This window comes from Fukomys damarensis, unplaced genomic scaffold, assembly GCF_012274545.1.
Source record: "Fukomys damarensis isolate Sample0158 unplaced genomic scaffold, DMR_v1.0_HiC HiC_scaffold_7, whole genome shotgun sequence".
Lineage (NCBI taxonomy): Eukaryota > Metazoa > Chordata > Mammalia > Rodentia > Bathyergidae > Fukomys > Fukomys damarensis.
This window is the reverse complement of record NW_022900919.1, coordinates 33,076,815-33,101,007: the sequence shown is the minus strand read 5'-3', so window position 1 is coordinate 33,101,007 and position 24,193 is coordinate 33,076,815. Positions and strand designations below refer to the sequence as shown.

The window sequence follows — 24,193 nt, the reverse complement described above, 5'->3', positions numbered from 1 at the left end:
GCTCCAAAGTATTTACTCAAAGAAATGAAAACTTATCTACTCAAAAACTTGCATACAAATGCCTATAGCTTTTCTATTAATAGCCAAAACTTGGAAGCAACTAAGATGTCTTTCAGGAGGTCAATGGCTAAAGTGTTCTATAGCCAGACAGTGAATATTTGTGCATTAAAAAGAAGCTGCCAGTCCTTGAAAAGACATAAGACATTCAGGAAAGTTAAGTACTAATTACTAAGTGAAAGAAGCTAATCTGAAAAGGGTACATACTGTATAATTCCAAATGTGAATGACATTCTAGAAAAGACAAAACTGTGGAGACATTAAAAATGATCAGTGGTTGCCAGAGATTATTGGGAAGGAGAAATAAATAGGAAGAGCCCAGATTTTTAGGGCAGTGAAAATGTTCTGTATGATACTCTTAATAGTGATACATGTCATACATTTGTCTGAACCTATAGAATGTGCCCTAATATGAACTATGGATATTGGATAATGGTATGTGATCTATGAGTATAGGTTCATCAGTTAAAACAAATGTGCCAATCTGGTGAGGAATGTTGATAATGGAGGCTGTGCATATGTAAGGATGGGGGTGTATGGAAGAGTCTCCCTACCTCTCCATTTTGCTGTTAACCCAAAACTACACACACACACACACACACACACACACACACACACACACACACACCTTGAAAATGAGAAAAGCAGAATGTTACTACAGAATTCACTAAGTTAAGCTTTTGATAAATGGTACCATTTGCCTTTGGAAAATTTTATGTCTGCTGATGATCTTTTTTTCCTAGGAAAATAGTACTTTAGAATACTATAGTTTTCTGGCTTAATTGTTTAATTGGTGAACTTCTTTGAACGTGTCATCAGATACTTATTTTAGCACTTTTTCAGGTAACCTCTCAGAGTACCATGATTTGGATGAAATGCCAAGTATGAGTGACTTTTACTTTCAAGTGATAAAGAATAATTATATCAGGTTTTTTTAGTTAAGCAAAATGTTATACTGACATAGAATTTTGTAGTGTGACAGAAGGAATGTTTATTTCAACATTGTGAATTCAGTGAATTTTGACATGTAATTTCAGAGTTTTAGATTAATACCTTTTGTGGCTTATTATATGTGTTAATGAATTGAGCTACAACAAATACTGTGTTTCTATATTTTAGTTTACACTGGGTTAATGACCTTCCTAGAGCACTTGAACAGGTGAGAAAACTTACATTGTTTCTATTCTATTTTTATTCATTAATAGCAATGTACAGATGTTTCTGTTTTCACAGACTTTACTTATAGGTCTGATATTTGGAGAATGGAATCAAACCAAGTACCTATTTTTTGTGGGCTGGGTATATTTGGTGCCTTTGGCATATGTCATTAGGTGACTCTCAGAATTTTAACATCTGTTGAGATAAGTTTTGAATATTTATGAAAAGCTTAATACTCAAAATAATATGGGTGTTATAAAGACATTTTCTGTGTGGAATTCCTTCTTTCAATTAATTGCCTGTAAACTCTTTATGGATAAGAATCTATATTTGTATCCTCCCTATGCCTTGTACCTAGAGGGTATCATTTACTTGTTCATTGATACCATCAATGAATCAGAAAGGGTGTAAGTAAACAGCATGTGTTCAAAGGAAGGAAAGCAATCACTGTGACACGGAGTTGCTTAGGAAAGCTTTCAGAGATAGGATTTACAGTACTTGAGCAAAGTTTAGAGGGTAGGTGAGATTTGAATGGAGGAGCATTCCAGGAAGGCCCCATCACAGCGTGGCTGGGGAGGTATAAGAGTCTCAGCCAAAGGTGAGATCAAGAGGAAACCTGTTAGGGGAGTTACTAGCACACTGGAAGATAAGGTATATTAAGGTCAGATATAGGAGGACTTTGGTGCCAGGTTAGGGTCTTTGGAGTTTATTCATTATGCAATGGAAAGCAGCTGGAGAACTTTGAAGAAGAAAGATGTGATTAAAAGGCTTGGTGGCAGAATAGCTAGGCACATACTATTTCCTTGTTACTGTGTTCTATTTTATGTACGAATTAAATAATCTTGCAAGATAATCTTTTTGTTTCTCAGAAAACTGATGGTGGAGAAGTTGGTTAAGTTTAAGGTGTATTATTTTTGTGGTCCAGGTTTAAGAAAACTCAATTTAGGTGGTAGTGGTAGGAGTTAAAAGGAATGGAGAGGTTTCTAGGATTCTACAAAGGATTAATCAATATTTGGTGGTTTCTTAGGTCTAAAGGTCAAAGGGAGAATCAAAACTCACAGTAATGTTTTAAATCAGGACACCTGAGGGAACGATCATTAAAAGTAGGGGGAAAATAGATCGATAACAGAAAATAAGAATTGACCAAAATAGAGCAATTGCAAAGAGAAGTTGGTTTGATAATAAATGTTTTGTTTGTGTGGATTTGGGACAATGAAATGCCCATGAAGAAAAAAATGTCCATGAAGACACAAATGTCCATGAAGACAGCAGTTGAAAGTGAGTGTAGTGTTCTATGGAGATGTCCAGGCTGAAGATAGAGAGTGTAAAGTTATCCTTGTGAAATTGTAGTTTGTAAGCCCTGTGAGGTGGAGAGAGACTGAAGAAACCTGAGGATTAAATCTTAGATAGATGGTATAGTAGAGTTTGTTGACAGGAAATAACAGTAAAGAAGCATAATGCAAGAAACCAAAGATTTTATTTAATTTGATTTGCTTATGTAGTGCTTTCTAATTGCTTTTTGTTTAAATCTTACTGAGTTTATTGGTATTTTTTAAGTATACAGTACAGTTTTAAGTTACTAATTAAAATTGTTTAAGTTTTAAAGCTGAAAAACTTCTCTCAATTCATTATTGGGATCTTGTACCTTTACATGAGAGATCTTGGTTCTTTTTTTCCCAATACCCCTGCCCTCTTTTTCCCCTATTGACAGAGTCTTTGTTTCCATTTTTTCCTTTTCTCAAATTTTTTCTTTCCCATATTACCTTTCCCCTTTCCTTCCCCCTTCCCCTGCACCTTTAGCCCTTTTCTTCCTATTTCACATCAGTTATACATCTGCTTCTTGAAGTATTAAATATAATTGGAAGATAGTGCTTTGATTAGAAGAGCTTACTGTTATTTGAGTTCTGCTTAATTTCAGAATTCTACTCTTGTCCTCATTGTTGAAAATAGTCTAAACTAATTACAGATCTTAGCACTAACCTTTGGCCTGCAGGCCACTATTCTTTTAAAAAAAATTTTAATGTTATAATAACAAATATTTTAAAAAGGAAGTTTTATTACTTACATACATTAACTGTGTATTTCGTATGTGGCCCAAGACAGTTCCTCTTCATTCATGTTCCTGAAGCAAGTCAAAAAGGTGGACATGGCTGGAAGAGAATCACTGAGCAAACATTTTTGATTGTGTAATTCAGTCTGGCCAGTAATATGCTTTTTATCAATTGAAATTGTTTGTTTTTAGCTGAAAAACTTCTCTTTAAAAAAACTAATCTGTTAGGTGTTAATGGGTTAATGTTGTGAGTCATAATTTTTCTATAGATTCGTTTTTTCTGCATAATAGGCTAACCCAGTTTAGTAGCTTGACACACTGTTTATTTGGCTCGCTATCTTGTAGGCTAGCAATTTAGGCTCTATTTAGGAAATTCTCCTCAATTTGGCCTGGCTTACTCAAGTGCCTATAATCAGCTGCCAGCTAGAGAGCTGGTTGTTTAGATTGACCTCACTTGGGACAGCTGTTTGATCTTTGCTTCACACATCTCTCATCCTCTGCTTGGTGAGCTGAGGCCTGTTCATCAACCTGGTAGCTGGGCTGTGCTCCAGGAGAACAGGTGGAAACATCCAAGGCCACTTGAGAACTAGACTTAAAGCTGGCATGGTATCAGTTCTACTGTATTCTTTTGGCCAAATTCAAAGAGAGGGGACATAGACTCCATTTCTTGATGGGAGTTGTTAACATACTGGCATTTTAGTAGATGCAAACACAGGGATGATGGTGATTTCTGCAGTTTATCCTACTTAAAATTTTTCTTTCAGCATTTTTCTGAATATAAAAGTTGTACCTATTATAAAATGTGAATACATGGAACATATTCTATAGATGTTAATATTATTACAAAATATATATTTAACTATCATACAGCAGTGACTTAGATTTCTGGTTATGTTAGATATGACTTATTTACTAGGTTATCTCATTAATTTGGTAAAATCAGATTAGTCATAAAATACTGATTTAGACACTATTTTCACATTTTTATATATAAAATTTTGAATAGTTTTGTTGTATTTATTACAGATTCATTATGTTTTAAAACCAGATGGAGTGTTTGTTGGTGCAATGTTTGGAGGTGACACCCTGTATGAACTTCGGTGTTCGTTACAATTAGCAGAAACGGAAAGAGAAGGAGGATTTTCTCCACACATTTCTCCTTTTACTGCTGTCAGTGACCTAGGACATCTGCTTGGGAGAGCTGGCTTTAATACGCTGACTGTGGTAACTATCAAGACAATCCAGAAACCCACTAATTGCACAGTTCAGAAACATCTTTTCATTTTAAAGAAAGTGCATGGTCCCGGTCTTTCTTTCCCTAACCTTCTCCTAACGCCTTCCAGGAGTAGGCTTCCCGGAGGAAGTTAACTAGAGAGAGAATAATTGCCCCTCTGCCTCCTTGTAATAGCAGAGTCATTCTAAAGGGCTTGTTAGTCTCTTCACAGGTGACTGAGTATACTTTACTATGATTTTCCAAAACCCTTAGGCCAAGAAACATCTCTAAACCTAATTAAAAGAAGTTGGAGTTTCTTGATAAAGAAAGTGTCTTGCTGTATAATTAGAGATACTAGGCTTAAAATTAAAATAGCTACTTCAGATAATTTAGTGTATATTTCATAAAATTAATCACCTGAAAAATAGATTGTTGTATCCTTTCCTGTCTTGAGAAATAGCAAAGAATGTAAATCAGCACAATCCCTAATATTAAAAGAAACAAGGAAAGGAAAGAAACAACTGACTGGAAGACTAGGCTAGAAATTGAGGATAGCCTTTGAGATTTCTAACCTTTGTCTAGGGTTGACCTTTTATAAACTTTTAAATGGCATGAGACAGGCAAAACACTTTTTCTGAGATATTGAATGGCTGGAAGTCAGAAAACTATATGAGTATTCTGTTTTGTAAAGAAAACTAACATTTTTTATATAGGCAATTATAAATTGAAGGTTTATTTTATTTTTTAGTATGTTTTTAATTATGTGAGTAATGCACACATATATTTTGGTTGTAAATGTTGAACTATACAGATAGAGTAAGGCCTATTGTTCCTCCTTAATCACTAAAATCTTATCTCTCTACTGGAAACATTTCTCAAAATTTACTAGTTACTTAAAAACTATTGAGGACCTTAAAGGACTTTTGCTTATTATTGGACTTACATAGTAGAAATTTAACTCAGTTTGTTTCGGTATTCATTAATTCATTTAAAGCTAACAGTATTTACCCTTTATGTGTTAAGATAATCTATTTTTTAAGAAAAGGAACTATATTGTCCAAAAGGAAAATTGAGAGAACATCATTGTTTCACATTTTTACAAATTCTTCAATGTATGCCTTAATGAAAGAGGGCTAGATTCTTGTATCTGCTTCTGCATTCAGATCTGTTGTACACCACATGTCATGTAGCTGCTGAAAATCTATTCCCTGTAGAATAAAAGCTAAAAAGGGGAGATAATATGTTAGTATTGATTGTTATGGAAATAATTTTGATTTCATGGAACCCTAAAAGAGTCCTGGGGATTCCAAGACTTTTAACAACTACACTTCAAGAACTGCTGTCCTAGAAGCTACTGTTCACTGATTTGGTATATACTATTCTAGACTTTTGAACCAATAACTACTTTACTGTACTATAACAAATGGTATGCTTTAAATAAAAATTTTTTTACAGTGGAAGATACAGTGTCACTAATTCTCCTCAAAATCCTCCCCCTTACTTTGAATACACTTATTCTGTAGTTCTTACCACTTTCTGAAGCAGTTCTAGAAGTCCTTTTTCATGAGTGTCTTTATGAAGTGTAACGAAAACTACAGTGAATGCTGTTGTGTGCCATGCAACAGAAAGGCAGGCTTGTAGAAACATGATGTGGCCTCGTCCACCTTATTCCCTGGACCTGGCACCTAGCAATTTCTGGTTCTTCCCCAAAGTCAAAATTACCATGAAGATAGACATACCATTTTTTTTTTAACTGTTTCCCTCTAAACAATATTTACATTTGTTTCAGTGGTTTGCCAGTATACTTCTATTCCATGTCATTTATTTATTCAGGCAACAAACTGAGTACTTTTAATGTGCTAGTCACTGTTTTTGGGTATAACGATGAGCAAAATAGACAGAAATTCCTACCCTGTATTCTCAGATTTGTAGACTTTGGAGGAGAGCTTAATAACACAGCAATGTTGTATGCAAAATTGATGTTTCATTTTTCATCTCTAGAGGAATGTATGCCTATAGTTTTCATCTAATCATCAGATCTTAAGAGATCAGATATGCCTGGAAACAGATAAAAAACCACTGATTTAAAGTTTTAATCTAATGCTTATTTAATTTCCTTGGAAAAGATTACTGTCTGCTCTCTTTGAAGTTACCTTCTGCTGGAAATGGTGACCCACTCCTGTAATCCTAACATGCAGGAGGCTGAGGCAGGAAGATTGCTGTGAGTTTGAGGCCAGTTTAAAAGTACACAGCGAGACCCTGTCTCATAAAAAAAGTTCCAATATTGCTCTTACAAACCTGTAATTAAAGTGAAAAGAGTATCTCGGGAGTAGAAAGCCTCTAAAAAGTCTAGGAGAGTGCAAGGGGACGTGGAGAGAGGTATGTGTGAACCAATATTGGGGACTCCACAGTTGTCCATTAGGAAAAAGTAAAACAAAACAAAAGTAAATTGTATTGACCACACATAGTTTCCCGTGGTTATAAAATGTATTATGTGTTAGATTTCTAATGAAAATGTTTTACCTAACATAGCATTTAAAAACCTAAATCTTAATTCAGGATACCTTCCATATTCTCCAAAAAAGAGCTGAGTGAACCAAACATTAATATAATACAAAAAATGTTAGCATAGGGAGTCTTTTTCATGACTTATACAATTAAGATTGCTGTGGTAATAATAAAACTATAAGCATTTGTTCTTTGAATCATTACGTTATTCCTTTTGAAGTATACATATTTTATCTAAAGTGTTATATTTAGGTTGTGTCCCTATTTTCTAAAAATTCTCATCCAAAAAAACAATAAAAACAGGTTTTTGTTGCATTCCTTAGACATTTTTATATTGCAATTACTTTTTATTTTTAAAACGAAATTGAATAAAAATGTCATAATTTTTACATTTATATGATTCACTTAGTGAATTATTAGATTTAGCGTTCTAAATAAAATTCATTTATTTTTAGAATAAAGCTACATTTAGAGAAGGCGGCAGAATGTACCTCATCTTAATGTGAATAAGGCCTTTGACAGCTATTTTGATATTCTTTTATTTGAGTTGAAGATAATTTTATTGAAGAATTGTTTAGAAAAGATATTACTTAATGGCTACATATCAGCTTGTAAGGAAAATTGTTCTTTTTAAATTGATACATTTTAGATATACATTATGATAACATTTGATATAGGGAATTTGTACCTGTACGTGATACATCTTGTTCGTTCTTTTTTTTCTCATTCCCCTTTCCTACCTTCCTTCAACCCTTCTTCCCCTCCTTGTTTACAAAGGCTTTAATTCCATTTTTTTCCTTGTCCCTTCTTTCCTTTCTCCTTCCCCCTCCGTTCCCCTTCTCAGTTGAATGTTTTATTCCCGTTACCCAATATCTTTTGTATATTTTGGTCCTTATTTATATACTATTCCTAAACTAGAGAAACAATGCAGTATTTAAATATGTGATTTTGATATATTTCCAATTAAGAGTATGGTTTCAAGATGCATCCATTTAGCTAGAAATGGCTCAAGCTTATCCTTTATGTCAGAGTAGTACTCCATTGTATTTTAAAAAATGTCTTTATCCATTCATTGGTTGACGGGCTTTTGATCTGTTTCCATGATTTAGGTATTACAAACTGTACTGCTATAAACATGGGTGTGCATATATTGCTGCAGTGTGATGCTTTTAACTCTTCTGAGAAGATACCATGAATGGGATTAGCTAGACCGAATGGAAGCTCTAGTTGTAATTTTTTAGGAATCTTCGCATGAATTTCCCCAGAGGTTATACCAGTCTACACTCTGACCAAAAGTGGAGAAGAGTTCCTTTTTCCCCATATCCCTGCCAGCATTTGTTATGGGTTGATTTCTTTTTTTTTTTTAGCTTTTTGAGATAGGGTCTCACAATATAGTTGAGACTGACTTGGAACTCACTATGTAGGCCAGGCTGGTCTCTAACTCACAGCGATGCTCCTGCCTCAGTCTCCCGAGTGCTGGGATTATAGGTGTGTGCCACCATGCCCAGCTGGTTGATTTTTTGATAATAGCCTTCTTTCTGGAGTGAGATGGAATTTCAGCATTATTTTAATTTGCATCTCTCAAATGACAGTGATGTTGAACATTTTTTACCCATTTATTTGCCATACGTACTTCTTCATCTGAGAAGTATCTGTTCATTTCAGATGCCCATTTTTGAATTGGATCTTTAAATTTGAGGGGTCTGATTTTTTTTGAATTCTTTATATATTCTAGATGTTAGTCCTTTGTGTGGGGAACAGCTGGCAAAATTTTTTACCCACTCTGTGGGGTTGTCTCTTCATGTTGTTGGTAGTTTCTTTTGCTATGCAAAAACTTTTTAATAAGATGAGATATCAGTTGTTGAGTCTTTGTGATATATGCTGTGCGATTAGGGTTTTGTTCATAAAGTCTTTACCTATACCAGTGTCTTCAAGAATTCTACCTATTCTATCTTCCAACAGATTTAGTGTTTCTGTTTTAATATTTAGATTTTTGATTGATGTAAGTTTAGTGCATAGTGAAAGATATGGGTCTAGTTTTAATCTTTGGCATGTGGAAGGCCGGTTTTTCCAACACCATTTATTAAAGAGGCTGTCTTTCTTCCAGTGCAGGTATTTGGCTCCTTTGTCAAAGATTAGATGGCTGAGTGTGTTTGGAGTTGCTTCTGCATCTTCTAATCAGTTTCATTGATCCTCGGTTCTGTTTTTTGTTTTGTTTTGTTTTATTTTGATTTGTTTGTTTTGCAAGTACTACCATGCTGTTTTCATCACAGTAGCTTTGTCGTATAATTTTAAGTAAGGGATTGTGATGTCCCCTGCCTTGCCTTTGTGACTTAGAATTACTGTTGATATTCTAGGTGTCTTCTGACTCCAAATGAATTTTAGAATAGTTTTCTTTAATTCTGTGAGATATGCTCTTGGTATTTTGATCAGGATTGCTTTAAATTTGTATAACAATTTTGAGTATGGCCATTTTCACTATATTGGTTCTTCCTACCCAAGAACAAGGGATATCTTTCCATTATCTGATACCCCTTCAGTCTCCTTTTTCAGAATTTTATAGTTTTCAACGTTAAGATCTTTTACTTCCTTCGTAGATTGATTCCTAGGTCTTTTTTTTTTGTTTTGTTTTGTTTTTTTTTTTTTTTGATGCTATTGAAAAAGGTGTTTTCCTAATTTCTCTCTCAGTAGGTTTGTTATTTGTGTAGGGAATGCTATTTATATTTTAGTGTTGACTTTGTATGCAGCTATGGTACTGAATTTGATAGTGTTTTGATGAGTCTTTGGGGTTTTCTGTGTAGAGTATCATGTAATCTGCAAGTAATGATACTTTAACTTCTTCCTTTGCTATCCTTGTTCCTTTTATTTCTTTCTCTTGTCTAATTACTCTGGCTAGTTCTCTCTCCATAAGAGTGGTAATAATGGACATCCTTGTTTTGTTACTGATTTTAGAATGAACACTTTCAGTTTTTGTCTATTTAGTATGATGTTGGCTGATGGTTTGTCATAGATGGCTTTTATCAGATTGAGATAAAGATCACCTATTCCAATTTTCTGTAAGGTTTTTATCAAGATTGTGGGTTGGAATTTGTGAAGTTCGTCTTCTACATCTATTGAGATGTTCATGTGCCTTTTGTCCTGCATTCTGTTAATATGGTTTATTACATTTATTGATTTCTGTATTGTGAACCATCCCTGCATCCCTGGGATGAATCCTACTTTGTCACATTGTATAATCTTGATGATTTACTGTAGTTATCTTTTTTGTTTGTTTGTTTGTTTGGACCCTTCTCTGGGTTTTGGTATCAGGGTAGTAATTGCTTCTAGGAATGAATTTGGGAGTACTGCTTCTCTTTCAATTTTACTACAGTTTGAGAATTAGTAGCATGAGGTCTTCTCTAAATTTCTTGTAGAATTCAGTAGTGAATCTATCAGGATGTGGGCTTTTTTTGCTGTTCATTTTTAATTACATCTTCAATTTCATTGATTGATATTAGTTTAATTTTATATCTTCTTAATACAGCTTTGATAATTCATATGTATCTAGGAATCTGTCCATTTCTTCTGTGTTTTCCATCTTACTAGAATACAGGTTCTTGAAGTAGGTATTGGTCCTCTGCATTTCTGCAGGATCTGTTGTGGATTTCACCCTTTCATTCCTACTTGCATAGATTTGAGCCTTCCTTTCTTTTTTCTTTCTTTCTTTTTGATAAGGTTAACTAAAGTTTTGTTAGTTTTATTTAATCTTTCAGAGAACTAATTCTTCAGTTCATCATTTCTTTCCATTGTTTTCGTAAGTTTCCATTGCATTAATTTCTGGATATTTATGATTTCCTCGTATAAGCTGTGGACTTGACTTGCTGTTCTTTTTTAGAAGCTTGAGGTTTAATGTTATGTTGTTTATTTTAGCTTGCTCTGTTTTTCTGATATGTTAATTTACTTCTATACATTTCCCTCATAGGACTGCTTTCATTGCATCCTCTAAGTTCTGGTGTGTTGTATTGGCATTATTGTTTAATTATAGAAACTAATTTCTTCTTTAATTTCATGTGTGACCTTTTGGTTGTTCAGGAGGTTGTTATTTAATTTCCATGTGTTTATTAAAGTCTTGTGGTTTCCTTTGCCATTGATTTCTGGTTTCATGGCACTATGGTCCGATAATGTACAGGGGATGATTTTAATTCTTTTGCATTTACTTATGCACGCTCTATGAGCTACTTTGTGGTCTAATTTTGAGAAAGTCCCATGTGCAGCTGAGAAGAGTGTATAGTCTAATGTTGTGGGGTGGAACACTGTAGACAGCTACTAAATCCATCTGTTCAAAATTGTTCAGTTCTGATATTTCTTTGTTGATTTTTTCAGTTGATCTGTCTATGGCATGGGGTACTGAGCTCTTCCATTAGAATTTTAGTAGTGCTTATTTGATTTTTCGTGTCTGTTAATACTTTATATAATTAGGTGCACTGGTATTTGGTGCATATATATTTATCATTATTATCTCTTCCTCTTGGATTGTTCCCTGTATAAGGATATAGTGACCTTCTTTGTCTCTCTGAATCAGTCTTGGCTTGAAATCCACTTTGTCTGCAAGTAAAATAGCTATCCTGCTTTTTTTCCTGGTTCCTGTCTAATGGAGTATTGTTTTCCATCCTTTGACTTTCAGTCTATTAATTTCTTTTTTAATTAAATGTGGTTTTTATATGTAGCCTGTTGTTTGATCTTGCTTCTTAATCCATTCTTCTGGTCTGTTTGGTATTGGTGAATTGAAACCATTTACATTGATGATTATTAATGTTATTTATTGTCATGTTATTTTCCTCTTGTTGGTTCCTTCTCAGTTTAATTGCTTGCCCTGCTTGGTGGGTTCATTGTGTTAGGATTCATGGAGTTGCAGTTCTTGTTATGTTCTACAATGTCCTTCCAAACATTTTGGAGTGCTAGTTTGATGGTCATGAATTTCTTCAGGTGTTCTTTGTCATGGAAGTGTCTTATTTTTTCATCAATTTTGAAAGATAGTTTTGAGAAATACATCAGTCTTGGCTTGGGGTTCTTTTAGGGCTTGAAATAGTTTACTCAAAGCTATCCTTGACTTGAGGGTTTACATTGAGAAGTCTACTTTGATTCTGATGGGCTTTCCCTTATAAGTGATTTGTTTCTTTTCTCTAACAGCTATTAATATCCTATTCTTGTGTTGAATTTCTGGAATCTTGATTATTATATGCCTTGGTGTAGATTTTATTTTTTGGATCATGGCTAATTGGCATTCTATGTGCCACACTTATGTGTATGTTAAATTCATTTTGCATGCTTGGAAAGTTTTCTGCCATTACTTCTATGAATAGATTTTTTTATGTCCTTTATGCTATCTTCTGATTTTTTATTGACTCCAATCAATCTTATGTTATTCTTCTTTGCATCATCTAGCAGCTATTGGATTGGTTTTTCATGCTTCCTTGCTATTTTTAAGAAATCTTTCTTATCATGATCACTAATTGCAATCCTGAATTGCATGTCTGGTAGTCTGTCCTCACATTGACTTTTCTGCTGTATATACTTTCAATGGAATTTTTAATATCCTGGATATCTGTGAATGTTTCATATAGAAGCCATTTCTTTTTGGTGTTGGATTTAATGGTTTCCATTGTCTTCCTAAGATCTTCTATTTTTTTTATCTGTATCTTTTCTAGACTCACTAACCAAGCCTTAGAGTCACTAACCAAGTCAGAAATTATTTCTGATTTGATTTTTCTAGATTCCCCCTTCATCTGCTTTGTTCTGCTGGTACTTCTTCAGAGAGTCCAGATGGGTGACTTGAATTGTTCCATCTCATTGCCCCTGGGGTTTGCCTTTGGTGAGGTAAAAGTCTGAGCTTGCATCTTGCTTAAGTATCTTCTCATTTTCTTTTTCTTTTTTTTTAGTTCTTGGGTTGATGCCTGTAAATTGCTTATAGCAAGTAGCTTTATTGCTAGTATTTAGAACCCTTAGGAAATAACTGCTTCTCAGAGATGGCTTCCAATTGTAGTTGGTTTTTGGGTCTGTTGCAAGATCCTATCCCTTCAATTTATTGCAGATAAGAACTTGTTACCTATTTGGCCTAACCGCTGGTTCTTTGGGACTGGCCTATAGTATTTTTGATCCTTGTGCAATCTCAGTCTTGGCAAACCAGGAAGAAGTGATTAGAACAGTTATATCACCTTGGTTAAAGTAGTACAATCAGCAGTAACAATAGCATCAAACAGCCTAGAAAAATGACAAACTGTGGTAACTATTAATTTGCTACCTTTAACTGTTCGAACTATATTTCTGGTTATAAAACAAAATCTAAAACAAATCAGAAAATTACATACAGTAAATATGCCCTCAATACGGTAGTTTTACCCTCAGACCAGAAAATTTGAAAGGGGTTTGGAGAAAAATGAAGAAGAGATTAGAAGCAAGACTGCAGGACAAAGGAAGATTATGCAAAGATTATGGAAACTGGTGAAGAAAACAGAAGGGAAGGAATGAGCAAGAAACAAACAAATGCAGAACAGAACAAAAAAACTAGCAATAGTGTTCAATTTCATATAAAGATAAGAACAAACAAGAAAAAAGAAAAGGAAAATAAAAGAAGAAAAATGTCCCCTGCAAAGTGTGTCTGCTGTCACTGGTAGGCACATTGGGCAGAGAGCCCAGATCAAAGTTGATTAATCCTAGCAAGCTAGCCATAGATTTAGAGTGGAGTAGAGGATAATCCCAGCAAACTTGCTGCTTTAATTCCACTGAAGTTCATGCTTTTTTTCTTTCTGTGAGGTTATAACCCAATTTGTTTAACCTTCAACACTCTGTCCCTCCTGCCGGCTTGAACTCCACTCCTTGCTGGATTGAACTGGGCTTCTTGATCTCCTGCCAACTTGAACTCAGTTCCCCCTCACCCTGATGGAGCCAGCCCACAGTTGCTCTGTGTTCCAAGCTTAGTTGGCCTTCTCCAAGATGGCTGCTGGCCAGTTACCCTCTCCCAGGGGATGTCTGAACCCAAATAACTCACAAGTAACTGCAATCCTCTGCATCTATTACTTTGTTCCACTGGTGCATTTGTCTGTGAAGGCCTCTGGAGTCACCAGTAGTCACCCTGAGTCTGCAGGTTCGGGTTGCCCTTCCCACGCAGTGAGTCATGATCAGGGAAATAGCATTTGCCACCTCCTTCTTTATTGAAGCTTTTGTTTGCCCTCCCTGTGGGCTTCAATTCTTCAGTCCTGCTCAAGAAATTTGTTTTTAATCTTGAGATCTCTCCTCTTTTCTTTCTCTTTCCACTCTGTCCCACCCATAAGCCCAGATCTCTTTTTAAAACACTGTTAATGTAAATGTAGAAGTGTAGATATGCTCGTCCTGTTACCCAAAGATAGTCTCTATTAGACAGCACAAACACTGCCTGACCCATGCATATGTCAAGGGAAAAAAAAGTGTGTGTGTGTGTGTGTGTGTTGTGTGTGAAGGGAGTGGGAGAGAAAGAATTTGAAATAGAGGAGGGTCTAAAGTGAAAAGTACTCTGACTGATCACACCTTGTCCTTTTCTCCTAAAGATTTATTGCTTATATCCTGTACTTTTGAAGATAATTTACCCATAACCCAGAATATAAGTAGTCACTTAAACCCACATAGGCAGTGATGTGCATACATTTTTGCTTTTTAAATGTGTGTACTTTTTTGCTTTCTTTTTCATACATGCTTTGAAGATCTTCAGACATAACATCTACTTCATTTTTTTTTTAACAGCTATGATTTTTCATTGGGGAGTTTTTTTTCATTAGTCTTAATGACATTGTTGAGCAGCACTTGGATATTTGACAGCACAGTGATAGTTTCTGCCACTTTTACCGATAATAAACTTTAGCATCAAGCTGCAAAAAGAGGGGCAAGGCATTGTGTACTATTTCATTAGGCAAATAAATTCTTCATGTGTCAGCAGCATGTCTGTTCCTTAAACTATTGGCTGCAGAGTGGAAGTATCTGGGAGATGACTGTCTTCAGCTTGATTTTGGTGCCACATTTTAAGGAAAACTGATATTAACTATATCCAGGAAAATGTAGGTAGAACACTGTAACTATACAGGGTGTATAAATTTTGTGTATAAGAGTAGCTTCTCTCCACCCACACACACAAAAAAATCAAAACAAAATTACAATGACTTCGAAGAATTTTTTTTGTTTATGCAGCACTGGGGAGTGAACTGAGGACCTTGCACTTGCGAGGCAGTACAGTAACACTGAGCTAAATCCCCAGCCCTATTTGGAAGAATTTTTAAAGACTTAGGAAAAGTGATGCTTTGTAGAGTAAAGAATAGGTTGATTCCTTGATGTTCCCAAGGATAAAACTGGAGCCAACAGATGAAGTTAGGAAGATTACTCTCACAATGGAGAATATTTATTTAGCAACTTGAGAGCTTCTTAAATCCAGCATAAACCATATGATATCTTTGAAGAATATAACAAAAGTTTCTATAATTAGTGATTGGTCTGGGGAATCTCTGCAGTCCCTTCTCATATCTGGATTTAAGTATGTATGTCAAATTGAATATTCCTTTTTCTTTTCAAATAGGACACTGATGAAATTCAAGTTAACTATCCTGGAATGTTTGAATTGATGGAAGATTTACAAGGTAAGACATTTCAAAGAATTTTTAGACTTCACTTGAGACACATTTTGTGAGTTCACCCTTTGCAGAAAGAGGGTGAGCTCTAGGGAAACCATTGGTAAAGAGAAAGTAGTTTTCATGGAACTTAACAATATAAAGTGACAAAGGGTAGCATCAGGCAGCTGTCACAGTGTTAAATTAGAAATTAATCAAGACTGTGATGTAGAAGCCACGTAGTGCTATGGCTGCTTCTAGAAGGATGGCAGGAGTGCTGAAAAGTATGTTTAAGGGTGGTAGAACACACTAGTGATTTCTTCCAGCGACATCTCAGGTCCAGGTACAAAAAGGCAGGTAGTTGGGTGAATTTAAGTTTTCTCAGGAAGATAAATCCTGGTCAGAGAGACTCGAAGAAGTCTTGTTTAAGAAAGAGGCAATGAAGCTGTTCTGTAAAAAAATGAAGATGAGTTAATTGGATAGAAATAGTAGAGAAGTGCGTCCCAGGCTAGGAGAAGAGCATATTACAAAGGCCCTGTTGCAAGAAAGAATATGGCAGGAACTGAAGAAGGGCATTTTGGCTAGAGTATAGGGAGTAGAAGGAGGGTGTTAAATGATGAAAGTGGATAAATGGGAGTCAAATCATGCAGCAGGAGTGTTTAGGCCTTGTTAAAGTTAAATACTACATTTAAAAACCTTTTCAACATTTTAATAGGGAGAAAGAGAAGAGGTCACTGTCAGATTTATGTTTTAGAAAAAATGAATTGGCAGATAAATGTGTGTGTGTGTGTGTGTGTGTGTGTGTGTGTGTGTGTTTGCACGTGCGCACATGTACCACAAAATAGTGTTGGTTTGGATTAAAGTAATGGCACTGGTTATATAGAGAAGAAACTGCATTCCCAAGATATTTAGAAAGGAAATTTGAGTTCTTGCTAGTGGATTAGATGCAAGTGGATAAAGAAAGAAATATTTCAAACATGACTGCTGAGTTTCTAGCCTCTAATTAGATAAATGATCCCCGTCCTAGACAGGAAACAGTAGAAGATGACCAAATGATGGTGTGCGAGGATAGCTCTTGTGTTCACATTCCAATATATCTGCTGTGAAGTGCTTTTGAAATAGGAGATGTCAAATAGGCATTTGGGTATATGAATAGGTAGCTTAGAGGAGGCCTCAGGCTTGTTAAAAATTGTCAGTGGGCAATTTTTTTTTTTTTTTCAGGTGTTGCACACCTGAAATCCCAGCACTCAGGAGAGTCAGGCAGGAGATTTGCCATGGGTTTGAGGCCATCCTGGGCTACATAAAGCATTCAAGTCCAGCCTAAACTATGTAGTGAGACCTTGTCTAAAAAAAAAAGTTGTGTTATTTGAAAATAGGCAATGTTGGGAGGGCAGAAACAAGGGGGAAAAATGAGAACCAAGACCTGTCGGGTAAAGATACAAGATCCCAATAATATGTAACTTTACTGTATACCTAAAATGTACCAATAAACTCAATGAGGGAAAAAAACAGAAGAAAATAGGCAATATTCAAAGCAGTTGCCCTGGGCAAAAATGTAGAATGGAAAGAAAATGGAATTGACCCTGTTGAAGCCTACCTTGTAGTAGCTGGCTAAAAGGATAATTAGTCTGCAGAGACTGAGAAGGAATATCCAGCAGAATATTCAGTAGAAGCACCAGAAAAGTGAAGAATTGCCTGAACCAAGGGAAAGAGGGTTTCCAAATGAAGGTAGCATTCAGCAACATCAAAAGCAAAGTAGACTGAATAAAAAATCTAGTTTGAGGAACAAGGTTATGGATGACCTTGAGATCTGTGTTTGAGTGAGAGGACTGGAAGTATTGGGAGTGGATTGAGGTGTAAGTGGAAGGTAAGGAACTGGATATAGCAAATACCTACTATTCTCTCAGGAAGTTTAGATGTAAAGAAAAGGTGAAAGATGAAAAGGTTACTAGTATCAGGAGAGGGATAGGAAATGAGTTTTTTAAATTTGGTTTTTCTTAAAACTTAAATATTTAACTGCTGAGTGAAAGAGTCCCAGTGCTTCCAAAGAAGAAAAGAAATGATGTCAAGTTCCTGAGTAGGATATGGAGATGAGACACAAAGGTCAGAGAGTGTTGTTGACTTTTGATAAGGAAAGGGGCAGATTTATAGTGAGATGGGTCGAGGGGTGGTCCTAATGGGCAATAGGTGTTTAAGTGCGATAGCAGAAGAAACCATGTCATGGGGCTATTTTCTTTGTCAAATAGAAGTGCCATATGTTGAGAATGAAAAGGTCAGAGGTTCAAGAATTGTGTGGAAGCAATTTGAAATAGTCATTGTAGAGAATGAGAAGGTGAATTGACCAGGGAAAAGTTACAGTTGGAAGTGTATGTTTGAAGTTGGTCAAGCACATCAACAATAGTTGACAACTTGGTATTATGAACAAGCAGATATTTGAATTAGTTTGAGTTTGAGTTCTGCTAGTTGAGAGTGACAAAAGGACAAAAGCAAAACAAGACTCCAATTGTATAATTAAAATAATAGCTGAAGAATCTAAGCTAGGAGGGGAGTACACTGATAGATTGAGAGAAAGCAGCTGTGCTGGGCAACCCCTGGAACATCAGAGAAAAGTCATGGTTTAGTACAGTGCTGCAAGATCAGGAGGGGATGGACTGAAGATGGGGTGTTTGACTGGACGTAAATCAGTACACACAATACCTGGGTCAGGGACATGTCTCTGGTACTGAGGCAGAGGTGGAGTGGTGAGATTCATTAGATATGAGTAAATAAAAACATTTTAAAACTTGAGGAACGTGAAGGTGATTAATGGTGAGGTCACCCAGGTTGGAGGCAGGACAGGAGGTACAGAGGAGCCAGTGGCAGCATGCTAGATGAAGCAGGGAGTGCCTCGCCTGAGGGCTGACTGTGAAAGGTGCAGACCTCAGCAGGGCCAGGGTTTTAATAGAGCTGGGAGAAGGGTGGCCTGGAAGAGGCTTTGAGGCACAGTGGGGACAGAGATCCTTTTCTCCACTCCAGAAAGGCAAAAATAAACACCTCTTGAGAGGGCTGCTGAAGAAGTAATTTCCTCAAAGACCTTCAGCCAACCTTCTTTGTGAGTGTGAGGTCCTTTTATTATTTTTTCTTTTTCACTAATGACAGTTTTGGTTGGTGGGAGAAACTAAGGAAGTTAAAACTGCTCTGTGAAACCAAAATTACCCATACCAAGAGAAGTCTTCATCTGTATTCTGAAAAAAATGATTGATGATTTAAAACAAGAGTTTTAGAGCTGGATGTGGTGGTGGTACATGCCTGTAATTCCAGGAAGCAGGAGAATTGCTGAGAGTTGGAGGCCAGCCTGGGTTCAAAGCCATCCTGAACTACATAGCAAGACCCTGTCTTTAAAAACAAATTTTTAAAAAATAACTACCTGGACTTTATTTACAGATTTGTAGTTTTTAATATAAGCATTATTACTTTTGTTTCTTTCGTTTCTCTTGATTTCTGTATTTCTCTTCTCCCTATGTTACAAGTGAGAACAATTTCAGGCCCAAAGAGAACACTTGACCATGACAGAATTAGATGCAACTCAACCATGCCTTTTGATCACAAGGTCCATTTCACCTGTTGTTCAGTCTCCTCTGCACATGGAGCTTTTGTCAGCTTTTCAAGTGGAACTAGGCATAGCTGAAAACTTATCATTATAGTCATTTTTCCTAATAAAATATGGTGCTGATAGCCTGTCGTGTATGCAAGACAACAAAAGATCGATTAAAAAGATGACACAACCCACTTTCTGATCTCTGCCCCAAACACTAAGCTCATCCAGTTATAATCATAGAGCGTCTTTCTTTTAAGGTTCCAGGCATAGTAGTGAGCTGATTTTTTCTCATTTAGGCTCCAGTGATTAAAAATAAAAATTGTTCTTCAAATACTGCCTTTATTTTTGTTCTGCTCTATAATAAATGCTGTGCTCATGATTCATCTCAAGAACAAAAAGAGAGACTGGAAATCAGACCTATCATTTGGAAAAGGTTACTGCCCACTGTATTTAAAAATACAGTACCTTATGCTCCGTACAACAGTTCTTTGAGTTTTTAATTTTAATTTTAATTTTACAGGTGAGCAGATTTAAGCATCAAGAAATATTCTGTCTGTGGTGACAGTAAATCTGGAGTTATACTTTGAATCCAGAGACCTATGCCACATACTTTATAATATGTGGATTTTTAAACATTTGAAGTTAGAATGTGTTTAATAATGTGCCCTAGTCTTAAAGGCACCCAGGCAAGTTATAGAACTCCTCTAGTTCCCCAGGAAGTTTCCCTGGGCCCCTTCCCACTTGGTAACTAACCATGCTGTCTTTCCCTTGAGAATTTGAGAGTTTTAAATAGTTCTTTGGAAGAACTAGTTATTTGGAGGAACTATTCCTAATATATACCTTTTTTTTGTTGGTACCAGGGGTATTGAACTCGGGCCCTTCTGCTTGCGAGGCGGATGACAGAACCACTGAGCTAAATCCCTGGCCCTCCTAATATATACCTTTAAGAAACTTCACCAGTTCTCTTATATTCTCTTATGTATATATTATATATATATATATTTTTTTTTTCTCTGATAGGGCCTTTTATAGAAATCATGCACTTTAGTCTTTAGTGTCTCTCATTTGTAGGAGGATTAAGAGGAATTACCTAAAGATAACTTGTAAAAGTGATACTTAACAAGCTAGATAGAAATACTAACTGGTTGATTTTTATATTCATTCACTTACCATTTACTGAGTGTCTATCATATGGCACCACTGAGCCAGTGGTAGAAATACATAGTTCTATATCTCAAGGTGCTGGTATTCTAGAAGGAGACCCACAGATATAGACAGATAATCCTTCAACTGTAAAGTGAGAGAAACAGAAGAAAGCTCCCAAATCTGTTCAGGGTGTCAGGAAACTTTCTTAGAACAAGTAGCACCTAAGCTAAAATGAATTAGCGAGAAGATTGAAGAGGGTGGGGACAGATTTTGGGGAGCTGAACTTTGTATTCTGTGCAGAAGACACAGTCTACATAAAATTACGGAGGCATCAGTATAGTATATACCTGTCCCTCACTGTCTTGATGCAAGAACTGTACCGTATCATTATGTAGCATGGGGAGAGATGAGAAGTGATAGAGAATAAGACATGAGTCTTATTGTAATGTCTTGAAATAATTTTTCATGGGGGAGAAATAGTCACATTTGTATATTAGAAAGCTCACGCTCCAGCATTATTTGTAAGGCATAGTTTATAAAGGTTAGACCACAGGTAGCTTGGGTAATGTTATGTTTGAGAAAACTGGGGCACAGAGAAAAGAAACTTACCCATGGTGGTATAGTCAGTAAGTAGTACAGGCAGCCTTATTCGTATTATCATACCTCGAGCAATGCACTGTGGAAACAGCCAGAGAGAGGGGTGGGAAGTACAGTTTTGGGGGACCGAAAGAACTTGTGAGGATCCAGATGTGCTGCTTCGCTACTGGAAGATGGTGTTTCTTCCGGTTGGTATTTTATCTTTGTGCCACTTTTTCCTGAGTGGTTGTGGTATATCATTTAAGGTGCCATTATTATTAATTCACAGAAAAAAAGTACAGAATGTTGACCTAATTTTACAAAACACGTTGCTTGTCAGCTGATGAATACATGAGAAATTTTCAAGGCTTTCACAGTGATTTTAAGGTAAGTTCAGGTTTTTTTAGGTCAGAGGCATTTTAAAATGTCTAGTACATCAGGTACTTATTTTCATTAACATTAAATCTGATTTCCACCGGTGTTATCCATCTCTAATATAAGATGTGTTGTGCAAGCCCAGGACAATGGGAACTTGAGCAGTAACAAAACCACCGAGTCCTCCATCAGTAGTGGACTATTCTTACATGAGACTCAGTTTACTTTTGGTCACTGTGCAGCTAATAGTCACTGTGCAAGAGAATGTTTTAAATTAGATTAGGCAACAGGTCTAGAATAGCACCAGAAGCTTGTAGGGTTCATCTAGTCTTGCTCTGTTGAAGGCAGAGAGCAGTGGTGGTGAACCTTTGGCACATGTACCACAGTGGGCTGTTTGTATTATTGAAAGCTCTAAAAGGTTCGCCTCCACTGGTCTAATTTTTTATTGTTTTTAATAAAACTATTAGAAATTTGGTAGATTATTTTAAAATTTGAATACTGAGATTCTAAGAGGAGAGGTTTGTTTCTTGATCTGTGAAAGCAGAAAAACAAAAGTAAAACCGATACTTAATCATGTAGTAAAGTTTAATAAAAAAATATATAAAGCACTTATTCTTGAAGTTCTTCATTTCACAGACTGATTTAAAATGTGGCCTTTCAAAGTAATTCTAACTATGTGCAAAAAGAAAAATCAAGTATATAAGTATACAACATTAATTTTTAATAAGCAATAGAATAATGTCCTAGCTTTTTTTTTTTCTGGTATTGGGAATTGAACTCAGGACTTTGTGCTTCCCAGGCAGGCACGACACCACTGAGCTACACCCCTGGTCCTTTGACCTACCTTTTAATCATAAACTTTAAAGAAGTCTAAAATTAAATTGTAAAATACTGGAAATACTTTTAAAAATGCACATAATTTTTACTTAATTTGGGGTTGTAAAATCACATACTAGCTTTGATTTTGTCTAGTGAGTTTCATAGCCTTCTCTTTCAAGTTTTACAGTCATATTTTTGTCTTTAAAGGGATGAGGCATTGTACCATTGTTCTGTCCTCTTTTGAAAAACAGAATTAAAAGGGACGTAAGATGTGTTATGCTTAGAAAGGTGCTTGTCAATACTTAATGACTCATGTGGAGGGGGTCAGTCTTTTTGCTTTTACCCAACTGGCTTACTTTAGACTACTACTGGCAAGGAAATCATTGTAGGGCTTCCCTCCTGAGCTTTGACTTCTTCGCCTGTCTTATTATTCAAGAGGTTTCAAGATGTTTTGCTTCAGAAGTACTGAGAAGCTTGGCTGCAATCTGAAAGTGAAATGAGATTTAGGTTGCATTACATGACTGTCAGAGACTGAAGATAGATAACACTGTTAGAGAAAATGTGTTAATCTGTGATTTTTGAGCTGCTCTGAGTGTTTACTGTATTTTTTAAAACTGCCTGTAATATATTTTTAGGTATGGGAGAGAGTAACTGTTCCTGGAATAGAAAAGCCCTGCTGCATCGAGACACGATGCTGGCAGCTGCAGCAGTTTACAGAGGTGAGGGGGCTGACCATACCTCACCTGTACCTCACCGGGAAGCTTGAGCCATGCCACATTGATACCCATAACATTACCCATGCCTTTTCTTTTCCTGTGCAGATACAGTCAGACTTCATGTCCGTTCTCTCAAAACACAGATCCTATAGCTCTGTATCTTTTTATAAACAGCCTTTTCCTTTACTTTTGGCCCCTCTGTATTAAGAATTTTCCATCTAGCTGGGTGTGGTGGTGCACACCTGTAATCCCAGCACTCAGGAGGCTGAGGCAGGAGGATCACTATGATGTCCATCTAGGGGTGTGGTGGTGCACACCTGTAATCCCAGCACTCAGGAGGCTGAGGCAGGAGGATCACTATGAATTCAAGACCAGCCAGGGCTACATAGTGAGTTCCAGGTCAGTCTTACTACATAGTGAGACCCTGTCTCAAAAAAACCAAAAAAAAAAAAGAATTTTTCATCTGAGGCATTCTCCAAATTCTAAAATTATCCTAGTACCCATATCTCTTTGGAGGAGGTGATTTCTGTTGAGCAAAATTTTTTTCAGACTTTAACCATTATTTGTCTTTATAGAAATGTATAGAAATTCGGATGGTTCAGTACCTGCCACATACCAGATCTATCACATGATAGGATGGAAATACCACGATTCTCAGGTAACATTATCAAGGCATCACTTTTCTTAACGGGTTCATGTTTCTGTTTTATTGTTTATTAACTGAGGATGTTTTTCAAAAAAAATACATAACAAGTTTAAGGGTTTAATCTATTTCTAATATGTTTTATCTTTATTATTTTCAGGCAAGACCAGCTGAAAGAGGTTCTGCAACTGTGTCATTTGGAGAGCTAGGGAAACTAAATCTTATGTCACAGGAGAAAAAATCACAATAAATGTTTTGTTTTGTTTTTCACAATAAATTTTTTTTTTCTGTGTAATGTCCACAATTTTCATGACAGATGGGTAGCTTTCAGATAGATATGGTGGCACATGCATGCATGCATGCGCACACACACACACACACACACACACACACACAAACACACACGCACACACCTGTACATAGTTCCTACTAGTTGGGAGCCTGAAATAGGAGGGTCACTAGTTTGGGGCCAGCATGGGCAACTTAATGAGACACTGTCTCAGAAAAAAACATGAATAGTTTTCACACGTAAAATTATATTTTAGAACAAGCAATTTATAAGCTATTTACTAACAGGCTTTTTAAATAATTATAACAAGCTAATATTGCATCTGTATTTAACCATTTCAGGTTCTTGTTGTTTTTATTTTATTTTATTTTATTTTTTGGTTTTTTGAGACAGTGTCTCACTATGTAGTTGAGACTGACCTGGAACTCACTGTGTAGCCCAGGCTGGTCTCCAACTC

The 24,193-nt window shown here is 36.1% G+C and overlaps 1 protein-coding gene across 3 annotated transcripts in view; it reads left to right on the top strand.

Moving 5' to 3' along the window:
- Positions 1 to 24,140, top strand: part of Ndufaf5 (NADH:ubiquinone oxidoreductase complex assembly factor 5) — a 36,861-nt gene extending 12,721 nt beyond the window's left edge. The window contains exons 2-7 of one of the 3 annotated variants that reach the window (XM_033761170.1): positions 1,177 to 1,216; positions 4,314 to 4,489; positions 15,565 to 15,625; positions 22,724 to 22,807; positions 23,380 to 23,462; positions 23,608 to 24,140. In XM_033761170.1, the coding sequence (XP_033617061.1) occupies positions 4,334 to 4,489; positions 15,565 to 15,625; positions 22,724 to 22,807; positions 23,380 to 23,462; positions 23,608 to 23,697 (474 nt within the window). In that variant the 5' untranslated portion in view covers positions 1,177 to 1,216; positions 4,314 to 4,333 and the 3' untranslated portion in view covers positions 23,698 to 24,140. Of the gene's footprint in view, positions 1 to 1,176; positions 1,217 to 4,291; positions 4,490 to 15,564; positions 15,626 to 22,723; positions 22,808 to 23,379; positions 23,463 to 23,607 lie in introns of all 3 variants that reach the window. The other 2 variants (XM_010634098.2, XM_033761169.1) reach the window with 2 other exon arrangements.
- Positions 24,141 to 24,193: the final 53 nt, after the last annotated feature.